The sequence below is a fragment of the Geotrypetes seraphini genome, chromosome 7 (genome assembly GCF_902459505.1).
Source record: "Geotrypetes seraphini chromosome 7, aGeoSer1.1, whole genome shotgun sequence".
In the NCBI taxonomy this organism is placed as follows: domain Eukaryota; kingdom Metazoa; phylum Chordata; class Amphibia; order Gymnophiona; family Dermophiidae; genus Geotrypetes; species Geotrypetes seraphini.
In genome coordinates, this window is record NC_047090.1 from 107,049,462 (window position 1) to 107,066,512 (window position 17,051).

Genomic DNA, 17,051 nt, shown 5'->3' on the forward strand with positions numbered 1-17,051 from the left:
TCATTAAAAAGTGATTAATAAATCCCAATAAATAAAATATGCAATTATAGGGGAAGTCAGGAGGGAGAGAAAATCTTTTTCACAACACGGTAGATATCTAGAGAGAAAATATACAATGAGAGAAACCTTTCCCTTGGACAGGGACTGTTTCGGAGACACACACACATACCACCCCCACCCCCCTTACTCAGAAAGACTCACCAAAGTAGAAAGTAAAACTGCAATTAAAATTTGAACTGTAAACCCCCAAAAGACAGACTTTTTATATGGCACAACATGGGGGAAAGAGAAACAAAACCTATTTTATTCCAGTGGAATTTTGCAGAAGTATTCCATGCAGAATTTGTGCAAAGCACCCCTATATGGAAGGAGATTTTGGAGACAGATATGATAGATTTGCTTGGACTGGAGCTCCATCCCTGATAGTGTTAAAGACCCATTTAAAAGCCCACATGTTTGAGAGTGCTTTTGGCTCCTAACTCCTCTCACCTTGGGTTCTGTATCCCCCTACCCTCTATGTCATGTCTGTCTGTCCAAGTTAGATTGTAAGCTCTTCCAAGCAGGGACTGTACAGCGCTGCGTATGCCTTTCCGTGCTATATAAGTGATTAGTAGTAGTAGTAATAGTAGTTTGTTTTATTAGTCAGTTAATTAAGATTTATATGTCACCTTTTTGAAAAAAAAAAATCACCCAAAATGGTATACAACAAGAATAAGTTGAGCATAGCCAACAGACAATTACAGATATCATAAAGTGTAAATAAAGGTAAACACATAGAGTAATAGCAGTAAGAAAATAAAGGGACTGATTTAGAGAAAGTTGTATTTGAAGTCAGAAGGGTGCATAATTCTTACCCACTCCTTCCCTAACTAAGATGATAAAATCCTGAATGGTGTAGAAGTAAAAGTGAATTGATTTTTTTACTCTTTCAAAAATTGCAAAGACTAGGGGACACTCAATTAAGTTACATGGAAATACCTTTAAAGCAAATAGGAGGACATGTTTTTTTCATTCAACAAATTAAGCTCTGGAACTCGTTGCCAGAGGATGTGTAACAGCAGTTAGCGTATCTGGGTTTAAAAAAGGGTTGGAAAAGTTCCTGGAGGAAAAGTCCATAGTCTGCTGTTGAGATAGACATGGGTGAAGCCACTGCTTGCCCTGGTATCAGTAGCATGGAATGTTAACTACTATTTGGGTTTCTGGCAGGTACTTGTGACCTGGATTGGCCACTGTGGAAACAGGATAATGGAGCTTGACCCAGTATGGCTATTCTTATATTCTTAAGGCTAGAACAGCCTGGGGGTTCAAGGAATACATGGAGGAGTTGAGCCTGGCAGGGAGAGAGTTCAAAGGTTGGATCTGGAAGTAAAAGGGAGGAAAGAAAGGGTAAAGAGAGTTCAGGCTAACAGGGAGGCAAGAGAGTGGAGGCAGTTTGACCTGGGTGAAGTTTGGGAGGTGAGATAGAAAGAGGGCAGACCTAAATAGGTTCTGATTGAAGGAGGGAAGAGAGAGAAGAGAAAATTCATTCCAATTATTAATCATCTCATTTTTGGGTAATTGAGAACATAAAATCAGTAGTTACCATAAAATATATAAATGTACAACTCATAATATCAAGTGTCACAAAATGATAATACATTTTTAATGTATTGCATTTTTAAATTAAATTACTCAGATCTAGTTATGTTATTTTAATACATATAAAGTGCACAGAATTTCTGCATTTTTGTGTTCAAACTAATTCTACCAATGCTTAAGAGATTCACATTTTAAAAGCTGGCATATTCCAATCACTAAAATAAGAATTTTAAAAACTTTTGTTTTCATCCTTTCATTATTTTGCCACCTATCTTTTGTTAGGCTTTTCTACCCAATCCCTTTGTCTTGCTCGTCCTGGGGGCGGTGCTAAACTTAGGGCTCCTTTTATCAAGCCATGCTAGCGGGGTTAACGCACGTGACTTTTCATCACGTTCTAACCCCTGTGCTGGCCAAAAACTACCGCCTGCTCAAGAGGAGGCGGTAGCGGCTAGTGCAGCCGGCCGTTTAATGTGTGTTAAACCGCTAGCGCGGCTTGATAAAAGGAGCCCTTAGCTCCATCAGGTTGCTTAATATTGGGAGTGTTTAAGAATCCATTGTGCTGGCAACAGTACCTTTCACAATCCTTGCTCCCTCTTCAAATTTCCATTCTCCCATTAAAACTGCTAGTCCCTACTTATCCCCCTCTCTAAAACTTAGTTCCTATGATCCTGCTCTCTCTTTCCCAGAGGTGTCTTTTTCCCTCCCCAGTCTTCCACTCCCCCCGTTATCCATATTTGTGCTCTCCCACTCAGTCTCACAGTCTTTGCTTTCCTCTCCTCCCCCAGCCAAAAAAAAAAAAAATCTGAAACCCTGCTCAGATCTTTTCCCAGCCAGACATCATTCTCTTCTCAGCTGAGACTTTATTTCCCTTCTGTTCCATAAAATCCCCAGTCCCCACACACCCTCCACACAATGAGTCCCTTCCCAGCATTCTGTTTTCCCATTCAATTACTGATTCTCCAGTCTGAGTACCTACATTCGTCTCCCTAGATATCTTTCTCTACCATCTCATCTCCTAGTCCTCGCTGTCCCCCTTCATGTGAATTCCCATGCCCTACTTCCGCTACCTTCTATCTAAATCCCTGCTCTCTCCCTCCTCGAGTTGCCATCTGTCTTCTTAACGAGTCCCCAAGTTCCTACTCTCATAGTAAATGTTCCAGTCCTTGCTTGCCTCTGATGCATGTTGCTTGTTCTCCCCTCCCTCCCAAAATGGGCTTATCACTTCCTTCCTTTTTCTCTCATCTCTCCCTCTTCAGCAGGGCCTTCCTATCTCTATCTTAGCTTAGTGGTGGGAACCCAAGCCTTTCCCTATCTATGCCTACACTACAAGCATGCTAAAAACTTATGGACAGGTATGTCTTATGCTGATATGTTTTTTTCTTCACAAAATCAGCATGAGGGAAGGACCAGCTTGCAAGATTTGAACATGCACACTGCAGAAGCAGCAGCAGTACAGATTGGGAAAAAGTGCCAGCAGGAGCAGTATGGCTTCCTTAGGCCATGTGTGTGTGGAGGTGTAGAATGGTACATAGTTGCACATGTGTGCAGCCTAGAGGGAACACAGCTTAGTGGTCAACAAGTTACTCAGGTTGTAGGTGAATTCTTGGCTATGGTACCAGAAACGGTTGACTGTGATCAAATTGATTCTGCAATTCTACTCTTAATGTTTTCTCTCCTCTTTTTTTCATCCCATAGAGCAGCAAGGAAGCCCTTTCAGAAGTGAATGCTACAGGCGTTGCCATGCTTTTTTCTGCTGGGACATTCCTCTACGTTGCCACTGTACATGTTCTCCCAGAAGTAGGAGGAATGGGCCACAGCCACAAACCAGATTCCAACGGTGGGAAGGGACTTAGCCGAATTGAGGTGGCAGCACTAGTCGTGGGTTGCCTCATCCCGCTTATTTTATCAATTGGACATCAGCACTAAAAAGGGGAAAAAGAATGAAAAAGAAAACAGGGTCCACAGTTCCTCTCCAGTCGGTCTGACTTGAACAGCAAATTCCTGTTGCTCTGTTAGTCATAATCTCTTTAATCATCTATTCTCTTCTGCCCCATTTACCTATCCACTGCCTGTTTTATGGCAGGAAGCTTTATTAATGAGAAATTCATTTTAATAATTTAGAAAACATTAACGTGCCAGCCTGATTCTGTATATAATTGAGGGTTTTTTTCAGCAGTGTGATGTTTTAATTATTTGTGTATAATTGCTCCCCCTGTCCTCAGGGAATATGAAATTTTTTGTGAAGAAAAAGTGAATGGGGATGAATAAGACAGTTTATCATGAAACTCTAATATATATATATCTTGCACATGTGAATTAGAGACGGTAGAATTCACTTGAAAAAACTTGGGGAGTTTTCCAGGAAAACATCTTTTGTTTAATGTGGCCTTGTCAAAGTGCTACTGTTTCTTGAGACTGTTCCAACACAAACCCTACAAAGGGTCAGCAATGCAACAACTATGGTTGAGCAGGTGCATTTATGGATTTAAAACCCACAAGAAACAAAGAGCTGGTTTGGTTACCCTTGGTTTTTATTAAGTGAAGTTCTGTGGAATGATGGAATAGAACTCATAGAAGAGGAAAGAGTATTTCATCAGCCATCTGGTTGACACAAGTTGTATTTATAAAGCATCTCTCTTGAAAGATGTGTTTGGAGAGTTGCAAAATGGTCCTGTGACTAGAGAAACTTTTTATATGTTGGAAACACGTTCATGTTCTTTCTTTTCTAAGTCTATTTTGAGATCAAGAGATTGAAACGCGATAACAACTGGACATTGTGGAAGCATTTCAAGGGTAGATCCAAGAGAAAGCCAGATGTTTTACAAAAGAAAAAGTATTAACATTGGAAGCTGAAGTGAATTCATAATTTCGAAGTACATCTGGAATGGGATGTCTATTGGGAGGATCTTTGAGGATCCTTTTCCATGAGTATCTCCCTTCATGCTTGTGTGTCTGTAGGCTGTATTGTTATTCTGCTGGTGCCAAATGTCCTTGTGGGTATGTGCATTATAGGTTAGCTTGACACCCCATTCCCTTCTACTTGTTAACTGAAATACTTCATCTGTAAGTAGGATGGCTTATGTAAAAAAAAAAAAAAAAAAGCCTGACTCCTTTTTTTAAATAAACATGTTTCTCTAAGTGAAGATGGGAGCTAAAACAAATTGCTTAAAAAAATTACAATAATATCTGGTAAATGGTTTTTAAATTGATCTATGTATTTCTAGCTGTATGTGCTTTTGAGACAGCCTGCTGTATGCCAGTGGTACATTTTTTTTTTATTCTAACAGATCTTTAACCTATTAAGTCTTATTTTCAATAATTTGTATCTCAAAATTCTAAATAAACAGTTGCCTCCTGAGCGTTATCATTAATAGTAGTATTGGGGCCCCTTTTGCAAAGCTATGGTAATGAGGAATGGTGCAGCAAATGTGACATAGCCCATATGAATGAAATGGGCTGTGTTGCATTTACTGCGGGAGACTCATTACCACAACTTTGTAAAAGAGGCCCATAGCAGAGAATTCATCAACAGATGCTAACCACTGAAGACGCCCATTATATTCCTATTGGCAGCTTTAACATTTAGCACACTGTAATGCGGTATTGCCTGTTGATGAATTCCCCCCTTAGTGTTGCAAAATAAAATGCGACATTAATAAACAATAGAGCCTGAGAGTTTAAATATTTTATACCTAAATTCCCAAATTAGATGCCTTTTATACCTTCCACTCCCACTCTTGCTCATATTTTAGGATGGTGCTTGTACAGTTCAGTATATGACTTTAATCATTTACTTGATTAGAATATGAATGGAATGGTTTGTAGATGCCAAAAATCCATTCTAAATAGTGAAATATGAACAGTTTCCCTCACTTTGTAGGCAGCTGTGGCTTTTTTTAGCTGCACGTTCTTCCCTTTTTAAAACTGCTGGACTAGTATGGGAGTCAGTGGCAGAGCCACGGGGGTGGGGGGAACACCTTGGTGGCCTGGCCCTAATCCCACTTTGGACTCGGAGGAAGGGGGGCCCTCCAGAACTGCAGGACTCTCTTCAAAAGGCTGGTGGGGATGCCGAAGCCCGCCAGCCACTTCCCAAGCCGCTCTTTTTCCACCTGGCACTGCTTCTTTAACATGTTAGTTGGCAGCATGCCTCCAGCTACCACCGGGATTTCTTGCACATGCTCAGTTTGCAAACTGAGCATGCTTCAGAAGTCTCGCCTGTGGCTGGAGGCATTCCGGTGATTTCTGTGTTAAACAGTACCAAGAGGAATGGAGCAGCTAGAGACTGGCTGGTGGGGCTTTGGCATCTCCTCTCTGCAAAGGTATCTTTAGAGCATGGCAGAGGAGGAGAATGTGTTGATCTCCCAGTCCATCCTGGGTGTCCCCAAGATTGGATGGCTGCTGTACACCTGAAGGGAGTTATTATAAACTCTCTGTTCTCTTTAACATTGCTTTAAAACAGAAGCATATACCCTAGAGAATGACACAGTGATAGAATTTGTCAACGTCCCTGCGGATAACCACGGGACACCATCCTGTGCCATTCTTTAGTGTCTGTCTCAACCTGAGGCCTTCTACACCAGCATTCTTCAATGCAAGGCTTGAGGGTCAATGGTTGTGCCCATTCATACTCTGATTCTTCCCTCTCTCTCCCTAAAAAATGAGATGGGGATGGTTTCCCGCAGTTATCCGCAGGGCCGGTGACAAATTCTGTCATCGTGTCATTCTCTATGGGGTCAGTTTCTTTTCAAACAGCTTAAACATGCCTGTATTCTTTTTGTTATTGTGATATTCATCTCATCAGTAGGTGACCTTCATGGAAGAAACTGCTGCGCTGATGATTAGGGAGTTGAGGTTGATAGCAAAAGTGTGGAGTTACGCACCCTCTCTAAAAGCTAAGCTTTCTGTATTTTATCAATTAAATTAATTTATTCTCCTCTGAATGGCCCAGACACAGAATTTGTCGCATGATACAGCATTATTGATCTCCAAAGCCTTGAATACGCTTGTGATATGGACTTAAAGCTGAAGCCAGATGAGTTGGTTCCATGTTTTAACCACTTCATTACCTAAAATTTCACCATTAATGGCTCTTCTGCTTCTGAAACCAAGGAGTGAAATCAGCTGCTACTTCAGTCCATCTACATTTTTTGGGTGTCAGTATGAAGAATAAACACCCAGATAACTTATTCTGTTGCATTTGATATGAGATTAAGATCTACCAACAAACGCTGCTCTTGCGCCACATGTAAGAGAACTTTATCTGAAATATCTTCCATCCTCTGCCAGGAGCTCAAGAAGCCATTTTGTTGGAGTATTTTGTATTTGAAGGTGATGATATCATAATTATGCACCATAACTTAAAAACATTTTTTTTTGTGTGTCGTGAGTGCTTTGAAATACTGCTAGTAATGCTGTTTTTCATGGAAGATAAGCAGATTCCCTAAATCGCACAAGTGGTTGCATGATCATACTCTGTGACAAATGAAGTGAATCTTTAAGAGCTTTCTGGAAAGGCTAAAGCATTTGTGATACTTATAGTACTGCCACAGCTCCAAATGATTGGATAAGTCTTCCTTGTGCTGTAGCTCTGTAGAAAATTCTCTCCCTAGATTTTCTGCTGTCTTCTCTGCTCCCCTCCTCACTTAGTTTTATTCTTGTTAGGTTGCTTGGCTTAACTTTTATTTTCTTCAACAATATTGAGCCAGTCTTAGTAAGTTTAAAAGTCTCCTGAAAAGCAGGCTTTTTAAGGACGCTTTTAACTGAGTTATGCGAATTTTATATATTCAGGATGCGTGTTAGAGTACTAGTAATGCTAATAGGTGAAAATTGAGCAGGTAACCTTTTCCCCATCCTATTGTTTCATCACCCTGCCCTTTTTATTTGTTTATAAATTGTATTTAACCCTTTATTTTTTAACCTTCTGTGTTTGGTTGGTCTAAAGTTGTTTTAACCGCCTGGTTTGATTATGTGTTTTTCTTTTCACCCCAATTTTATTATTATTTGTAAATCATACTGAATTACGATTTTGCAATCAAATTTTTATTAAACTTGAAACTTCGGTTTCCATCAATAAGCCATCACCAGGAGGACACCCTGCCAAATTTGTTTTCTTTTCAGACTATCTCCTGTCAAAAGCAAACATTTCTGCCGTCAATTTCTATGATTTGCTTCATTTGTTTTCCTCACCATGTTCCAAAATGCAGGCTAGTGATTTCACATTCTGCTTTTAAGGGACCAGAAGTTCATTACCATGCTATTTCAGTGGCAGTGCTGCACGCTGATTTACGTAAGTCCTGGTTTCCATTCATGGGCCATCTTCTATTCTGTGTTCTGCCAAGTGTGGGAAACTGTAGTACCTGGGGCAATGAAGAGTTAAGTGACTTGCCCAGAGTCAGAAGGAGCAGGCTGGGATCAAACTTGTAAGAGCGGATAGTGTAGCTGGTTTTAAGAAGGGTTTGGACAATTTCCTGGAAAAAAAGTCCATAGTCTGTTATTGAGAAAGACATGGGGGAAGCCACTGCTTGCCCTGAATAGGTAGCATGAACATAAGAATTGCTGCTGGGTCAGACCAGTGGTCCATCATGCCCAGCAGTCCGCTCACGCAGCAGCCCTCTGGTCAAAGACCAGCACCCTAACTGAGACTAGTCCTACCAGCGTACATCCTTGTTCATTATGAACTTGTCTAACTTTGTCTTGAATCCCTGGAGGGTGTTTTCCCCTATGACAGACTCCAGAAGAGTGTTCCAGTTTTCTACCAATTTCTGGGTGAAGAACTTCCTTACTTTCGTACGGAATCTATCCCCTTTTAATTTTAGAGAGTGCCCTCTGATTCTCTCTACCTTGGAGAGGGTAAACAATCTGTCCTTATCTACTAAGTCTATTCCCTTCAGCACCTTGAATGTTTCGATCATGTCCCCTCTCAATCTCCTCTGTTTGAGGGAGAAAAGGCCCAGTTTCTCTAATCTTTCACTGTACAGCAACTCCTCTAGCCCCTTAACCATCTTAGTCGCTCTTCTCTGGACCCTTTCGAGTAGTACCATGTCCTTCTTCATGTACAACGACCAGTGCTGAACGCAGTACTCCAGGTGAGGGTGCACCATGGCTCGGTACAGCGGCATGATAACCTCCGATCTGTTTGTGATCCCCTTCTTTATCATTCCTAGCATTCTGTTCGCTACTCTTTGGGTTTGGCCAAGTACTAGTGATCTGGATTGGCCACCGTGAGAACGGGCTACTGGGCTTGATGGACCATTGGTCTGACCTAGTAAGGCTATTATGTTCTCAGGGTAGTGAGGGAGCAGCTCTAACCCCTCTCTCCTTCCGATAAGGCCTCAAATTAGTTATCTGAAACAAGACCACTAATCCTCCAAAGTGTGAAAAATAAAAGGCACTCCCCCTCCAATTTTGTTTCACTCATAGATGCAATATTTTTGTTTTTGTCCTGTTTTAAGCTCATTTTGCCCAAGTGATAGTGCCCATTGGGAAGGTTCTATCCATCTGCCTGTTTGCATCTATGCATAAAAATAGAGACATCCCCTATCATCCTAATGTAGCATACTTTACAATGTCTTTTTCCTACCCGGTCCCTGACCAGACATGTGTGAGTTGGCAAATGGAGGAAGCAGAAACCTGACATATCACAATTAAGTGTATACTTTCCAACTTCTGGTTATTGAAGACAGTCCTTAGCTGACTTAGGGGCTCATTTTGAGAACATTTAGACACAAAGTACCATAGGATTCTGTGGTACTTTGTGTGTTTAAGTGCTTTGAAAATGAACCCTTTGGTATAAACTTGCTTGTTGTCTTCTCTTTGGGAAAAGCATAGTTACTTCCTGCCTACAGCAGATGTTATTTGAAGGTAAATCACAGACCCATCCAAGTACCCCTGGGAGGAGTTATCTCCTAAGTTGAAACGTAATGATTGGAATGGAGGGAAACTGCAGGGCTATGGCAGCACAAGTGCTTTTAGATATAGAAGAGAAATGCCTTTTTGCCTTTGCAGAAATCTCTGAAAGATTCCATGTGTTCATTGCCGCGTGTGGTCATACGGGCCTTGTGTAACTGGTGAATTGCTGTTTTCAGAGAACAGTTGATAAACGTAAAATCTGCTTCATTTCTTGTCTATTAGTGTGATTCTGAAACAAAAAGAAATTGAAATTCAGATAAACCCAAATGATTTTCTGATCATTGGATCTCATATGTTTAAGATGGAGCTGAATTTTCTATGGCTGGATTCCTACAACCTTTAATTTGTCAGGAATACAGCATTCCCAAGGTGTCTTCTAACTCATTTTGTATGATATCATTCCATTTATGGCTGTCTTATTATTTTCTATTTCAATTGTATATAGTAGTTTTTTTTGTTTTTGTTATGATGATAATAAATTTTAACTAGGTGCATTATCAAGATTGGTTTGTTTTTTTCTGAGTTAATTATGTTTCTGAGACATCAATGTAAACTTAGAGGCACAGAGCCTGCAAAAGATGGCAGTGTACCATTCTCTGTGTAATTTTTGCACAAGGTTTGGCCACTAAAAGTATCTTTATTTTGAATTCAAAAATCATATCTTGAAATTATCTTTGTGTTTAAATTCATCTCTTATTTGCTGTTAACTGTGGCAGACATTTCAATAGGGGAGAAAATGTACATCTTAATTTTTTTAAGATATGGATTCCCCCACATAATAGACATAACAGCAGACTAGTAAGTGTGATTCGGCCATTATCACTAGGGTTATTTGGGGGGGAATTCCTACATAATGCAGAATTTGCACAAAATTCCCCTCCCACACAGAAACCCAGATTTGCTCTCCAGACTGGTGTAGGGACTAGGAGAAAGTGATGGCTAGAAAAAAAAAAAGCAAAAAGGAGTATTGGGGTCAGCAGCATGAGCGACAAGGAGCAGTGTTGGTCCAAAAGAAAGAGGAGATTGTGGCAGTCATGTTGGTCTGTGTGGACCAAAAAGCAGGGAAAGTCTGGGGGAGCTTGGGAGGGAAGATGAGAAAAGTTGGGAATTTAGTTGGGGAGGAGGGGTTAATCTTGGGGTATAGTACAGAAAGAGAAAACTAGGGGAGTGGGGAGAAAAGACTTAAATGTTGAAGGGGTTTTGAGCCTGGAAGGAAATTTGTGGTTATTAAGTAATGGTTATTAAGGGTGACGAAGGCTTCAAGATGAGGAGGGGGGTGGGGATAGCAGAGAGCTGAAGGGATGAGAGTTTTGAGCCTGGGTGAGATCAACAGTGATATGGTGGGGAGGGGGCAAGCCTTATGACTGGAGAAAACTGCACAAAAAATTTAAAAAAGCTGAGTAATAATTTTCTTGTATTGAATTATAAATTATTACTTAAACAGTCAATTATATTGTTTTATATGAAGAAATAAAGTCTAGAATTTTAAAATATTGTGCTCAGAATTTCTATTTATTTATGGGGGGGGGGGGGCAGAATTCTCTAAAAGAATGGAATGTATGATGTAATTTCAGCCAATAACCCACAAGAGATAATGTATAGCTAATAACCTAACCCAAACACTCTTGTGTAAATCAAAGATAGGCAATTAGACCAGAGGAAAAAGAGTCTCAGTAACCCCACGAACCACCCACCAGGGATAATATATGTTCGCATCAATATGGGGTTCCGGTATCTATCATTGACTCAAAAACCTCAGAGTAATTAACTATTTTTAACATATAATTTTTGTGTTAATTTTTTTATCATATAATTGTCAGCCTAGCATTGCTAGCAATCAGCATTGGGTAATTTCAGTACAGGCATATTAGGCATCATATTAGATACTGGTATATTAGGCCAGGGTTTTCTTGATGTTAGGTGCTAGTATATTAGGCCAGGGTTTTGTTGGCCTAATTTACCAGCACCTAACATTGACGCCCACCAGTGCTAAGGCAGTCCACACCCAAACTAGAGAGTAGCGCGGGGACAGAAATCCCACCCTGTCAAAGTCCAACCCGTCCCCGTGAGGAATCCCTCCATCCCCACGAGGAATCCCCGCCCTTCCCTATAAACTTCAGAAATAGTTATTTCATTTAATTATGCTACTGAATTAAAGGCTCTGGTAGAAACCCATTTACAAATAAGCAAAGAGACTTTATTAATTTGGAAATATTAATTGGGAAGAATACATACTTTGTAAATGGGTTTCTACCAGAGCCTCTAATGTTTATAAATTTTTATCAACACAACTAATATACTACTTTATCCTGAAGCAAAAAAAAAGAAATAGAATTTTTTTCCTACCTTTGTTACCTGGTTTCTGCTTTCCTCATGTTCTCATTCAATTCCTTCCATCCACTATCTCTCTTCTCTCTGCGTCTTCCATTTGCTCTGTTACTGTGCTTCTCCCCCCTTCCAAATTGGTCTGGCACCCATCTTCTTCCCTCCGCTCCCCCCATAGTCTAGCATCTCTGTCTTTTTCCCCGCCAGCATCTTCGCTCCACTCTCTCTTCCCCACTTCCTTTCAGCGTCCTCCCCCCCATCTTCCCCATGTCCTGTCAGCATCCTTCTCCTCCCTCTGTCTTCCCCATGTGCTTTCAGCGTCCTTCTCCCCCTCAGTTTTACCCATTTCCCTTAAGTGTCTTTTCCTCTCCACTCCACCTTTCCTCCCTTTCTCCCTCCCTGCCCCTTACCTTCGTAGCGCTTCCCCTGCCCGACCGACAACAGAACAGGCCCGGTCCGACAAACCTCCCTGCCCTGAATCCAGCTGCTGTAAGAAGGTAATTTAGAGGTTTGTCGGACCGGGCCTGTTGTCGGTCGGGGGAAAGCGCCACGAAGGTAAGGGGATCTAGCCGGCTCTGCACCCCCCTAATGCTGCCCCTGGGCAGACTGCCCCCCCCCTTGAATTTTTCCTACCTGCCCTGCCGCAGCACACAGCTGACCAGAAGTCTTCCCGATGTCAGCGCTGATGTCGGAGGGCTTTGCTTAAACCCTCCCTCCGACGTCAGCACTGACATCGTGGAAGATTTCCGGTCGGCTGTGTGCTGCGGCAGGACAGGTAGGGAAAAGAAGACGAGCCTCGCGGCTCGAGTGCATCCAACCCCACCGGAATCCCACGATCCTAGGGGGCGTCCCCATGGAATCCCTACGACCCTAGGAGGCATCCCCACGGGATCCCCAGGACCGAAAGGGGGAACCTGCAGGATCCCCGTGCAGCTCTATAGCCCAAACTCTACTCCTAACCATGCCCACTTATTGGATAGGCACCTCACAGTAGCTGCCTATCCAAAAATTAATTAGTTAAATAATTTTTAATGTTTTTAATGGCGCTTTCAATTACCATGCCAATTTTTAAAAAATTAAGTTAGGCACCTTAGTAGGCATGCCGATCTAGGCACCTACCAGCAAATGCCATATTTAGAAAAAGGGCCAAAGTCAGGGGTGTCAAAGTCCCTCCTCGAGGGCCACAATCCAGTTGGGTTTTCAGGATTTCCCCAATGAATATGCTTGACATCTATTTGCATGCATTGCTTTCATTTTATGCTAATAGATCTCATGCATATTCATTGTGGAAATCCTGAAAACCCGACTGAACTGCGGCCCTCGAAGAGGGACTTTGACACCCCTGGTCTAAGTGTTCTCAAATTTTTTGTTTTGCCAATGCCCATGCACTAATGGAAGAATTTAGTCTAAGATTTGTGGATAGCTCTATGTCTATAAGGATTCAAGATGATTTACAATTGCACATGAGTCCATTCAAACAAGGGTGCTGTACAGAAGTAGTGGCAACAGATTACAAATTGAAAAAACAGCATGTGAGGGAACAGCTGAACATGTGATGGGAGCTTACAGAGATTGCATTACAGGAATCTACAGTCATAAAACAAAAGTGAGCAAGTAAATCATGCTGGATAGTTGAAATGTTGATTGCTGAAAGCAAAATTTGGATAATTCTGAGAAGTCTATTAGGGTCATCCTGCTGCTAGGTGTTTTTTGTAGAGAAATGTTTTCAGCTTTCTTCTAAAACTCATGTAATTAGGGCCAGATCTCATATCTGGAGGAAGGCTGTTCTAGTTCGTTATTGAGACATAGATGAACAGTGACTTGAATATGTGTTTGTATCTGACTCCTTTTGGTAAGGGGAGAATTATCTTGGAGGTGTCAGAGTCTGGCAGACATGAATTGGAGATCAGAGAAGATTTGAGTTATTGCTTCAGCTGAGTTTGAATGGCATATCTGGTAAAGGATGTTTTGAAGTAGATTCTTAGTGCTATGGTAAAGCCAATGTAGTTGATGTAGGTAACCAGAAATTGCATCATACTTTCTTAAGCGGAAAATGAATAACTGTTGGAATTAGGAGCTAATGGGAAATATGCACTATTTCATGGATAGATTATCCTACCTTCTTATTTAAATGTGGTTTTGGAAAGGATTTCCTTTACGTCTCTTGATGTGGGCTGGTAAGAGATAACTTGATTATAATAATATTAATATTTTGTCTTTATTGTGCTTTATTCCTTTCCTATTTTGATGGAAATTCTGATAAAAACCAAACAAAACAAAACTATGAAACAGACTAATAACAAAAACAATATGCAGCAAAGGCCTCTCAGCTTCAGGTACACTAGCAGCATGGAGAGTTAGCAATTCTCTCTTCTGTCAACTAGATGTCAGCAATAATACTGGTAATGTGTCCAGAATTCCACAGGCATTTTTTAAAAATGTTAAAACATACAAATATTTTTATTTATACAGATCAGGCCCCCAATTAGGTAAATTGTGATAATGCTTAACCAATGTAACTACATACAAATGTTTTTTTTTCTTTACATGTTTAAACATAATTGCATTTACAAAATAAAGAGTAATAAGATCTCAAAATATTGGGTACAATCATGGATATCATCTGAAATCTTTCCAACGAGAAAAACTGTATAATAATCCCTGGATGCAGCCATCCCAGATATGATTCATTTAAGTAGACAGGCTGTTATAGACTGAACAAAACTCATTGTAACTAGCAGAGTATGTAGTCCTTAAGGAAAAGCATGTCCACTTATTTCTTCTGTTTAGGAGGAGGTCTGTATATTCCAACCACTACAGCATGGTCTCTCTCATAAGGTTCCAGTGTCAGTTGCTCCTGTGGTTTCATGTTTTCTTGCTGCATTTTCTTCACTTCTGAAGCAAACACAGCCTCAGGAGCAGCAGTAGAATCTATACAGTTGGCCTTAATAGATATAACAAAATGTCCACCATTCTTCAGGAAATTATGTGCATTCAAAGCTACAATTCTAGTCTGGTCTGGCTGGGCAACATCAGCAAATATGACATCTACCATGCCTACTAGCATGCGATATTTATGAGGGTGGCGAGCATCCTCAATCACGGGAATTATATTGGTGCGTTTCTTGGCCACATTGATGAGATCTCGGCCAGACCTGTGTGAGAACTCCACAGCATACACCAATCCTTCCGGCCCAACTAAGTCAGAGACATGCGATACAGTGGTGCCAGATGCCGCTCCTAAATACAGTACTTTGGTACCTGGTTTCATGTGAATTTGATCCACTCCTCCCAGAATTGCAGCAGCAAGCTTTGAACGGAAGGGATTCCATGCTCTGTACTCAATTTTGTTCTCTCCCTCCTCCACAGAAATTCTTTTCTCTCCATATACAGACTCCCCAGGAACCAGATTTTTTGTTACCAAGGCATCTTCTTTTCCCCGGCAAATAAAAACTCCTTCATGTCTGTGAGGCTCCACAGTCACTTTCCTTCCTCCTCTAAATCCTCCTCTTCCTCCACGGCCCCCTCTTCCTCCACGGGCAGGTCCTCCACGCCGAAATCCACCTTCAGGAGACCTAAAAACGCCTCCTCTACCGCCTCGGAATCCTCCTCGGCCTCCACGGTCCCCAAACCCGCCACGGCCTCTTCCTCTACCACCACCACGGTCGCCAGAACCACTTCGGCCTCCACGAAAACTGAAGCCTGGTCGCATGATACAAGATCCAGCTAATCCCCACGTGGGAAGAAAACTAAAACTCAGCAAAGAACACACGTGAACTCCACTAAGACGGATCTTTAGGGCTATCTTTTTTTTTTTTTTTTAATCATTTCCTCCCTATGCTGATTGGACTCCGTTTTCACTATTGAGAATCTCATTGGATCAGAGGAATAACCCATGAGTCTGTGGCGCAGGCCAGCAGACATTTTAATTGGATTCCACGGCAGGCAGCTAGCTGCACTTAATTCTCAGACTGCTTGTTTATTGTGCGGTGCAGCCTGTCCTGTATTGCTGAAGGTTCCCAATTTCAAACTGCTTGATTTCCTAAGACGTTATTAGATGAGAAAATGTGTTTTTAAAACTGTTTCTTTAAGAAGCCCAGACCCCCGGACTCTTTGTGACGCTCAGTCCTAGGTAGAACACTTTATAAAAAGTGCCTAAAAATAGCAATCTCGGTCTATAATTCATGAATTAATTTATGTAGTCTAGACCCTCAGGGAAGTGTCTGAAAGCCCGTAGATGCAAATAAGTGCTGACTAGAAGTGGCGAAAACTTAGAAGGGCTTGCCTGGTTACCAAGCTTCCATTTGACAAAAACAGATTTAAAAATGCAGCACCACTGTATCTACGCACAAGTAATTCTGTAACAGGGCACCTATTTAAGGAGCTAGTTATGAATGATACCTATTTCAAACTTATTCCGTATGTGTTTACTTTTCTTTATAGAAGACTGGCACAAGTAGCCAAAAATGTGCTATTTAAAGGTGGGAGGTCTTACACAGGTTTAAATGCCAGCATCTAGTTATAGTTATATAGTCATGGCTTATAAATTTATATTCCCCCCAAACCGAGGTGGATTACATATTATACATACTGGGGATGAGCAGTCATTTCCTGTCACTGGCGAACAAAAATGGACAAGGTTTCATTTGGTAATATCAATCAAATATAATCAGAGTTCTCAATAATTCAAAAATATTTGAAATAATTAAATGAAGTGCTCAGACCCTCAACCAAAAAGAACGGAAGAATTAACACCACATTGGTTGCTTTTGGGACCATCATATCGTTTCACTGTCCCAAAATGCCATGTTATTGTATATGAACTATCAATGTAAGAATATGATCTTATTTCACTTATCTGCAATGCCTGGCTATATTCGGCTGGCTCAGCAACCACTCTAATGACATCAAGACATCAAACATAAATGTTAGTGCTTCCTGAATGTACGTGAAGCTGCAGTCTTGTTAAAGCCGACCCCCCGACTCGAGTTTCGCCCACCGTTGCTTCTTCAGGAGAGGACACTAAAACAGATAATTTGTGCCCATTAAAACCCCCTGACATTAATAATTTCAATTAATATCAATCAATCACCTTACTAAAAAACATAATATCAAATACTAACTATTCATACCTTTGTTTGGCCACAACTCACTGGAACTCACCCAAACCGGAGAATGCTATCTAAATGCTGTAACTTTTAATAATCTTTTTTATTTTGAAAATTTTTACAGTGCAGTAA

The 17,051-nt window shown here is 41.0% G+C and overlaps 2 protein-coding genes across 4 annotated transcripts in view; one reads left to right on the forward strand and one right to left on the reverse strand.

The window, feature by feature from the left end:
* The window catches only part of SLC39A9 (solute carrier family 39 member 9), an 81,311-nt gene extending 76,375 nt beyond the window's left edge, over positions 1-4,936 (forward strand). For all 3 annotated transcript variants that reach the window (XM_033952559.1, XM_033952558.1, XM_033952557.1), the window contains exon 7: positions 3,274-4,936. In XM_033952559.1, the coding sequence (XP_033808450.1) occupies positions 3,274-3,504 (231 nt within the window). In that variant the 3' untranslated portion in view covers positions 3,505-4,936. The remainder of the gene's footprint in view (positions 1-3,273) is intronic.
* A 9,303-nt stretch (positions 4,937-14,239) lies between these two features.
* On the reverse strand, positions 14,240-15,618 carry LOC117363945 (rRNA 2'-O-methyltransferase fibrillarin-like). The gene has a single exon (XM_033952556.1). It carries the CDS (start codon positions 15,521-15,523, stop codon positions 14,585-14,587), a length of 939 nt encoding a protein of 312 aa, XP_033808447.1. The 5' UTR covers positions 15,524-15,618; the 3' UTR covers positions 14,240-14,584.
* Positions 15,619-17,051: the final 1,433 nt, after the last annotated feature.

Coding starts and splice junctions, on each gene's coding strand:
- LOC117363945 (XM_033952556.1), bottom strand. CDS start 15,523: ATGCGACCAGGCTTCAGTTTTCGTGGAGGCCGAAGTGGTTCTGGCGAC.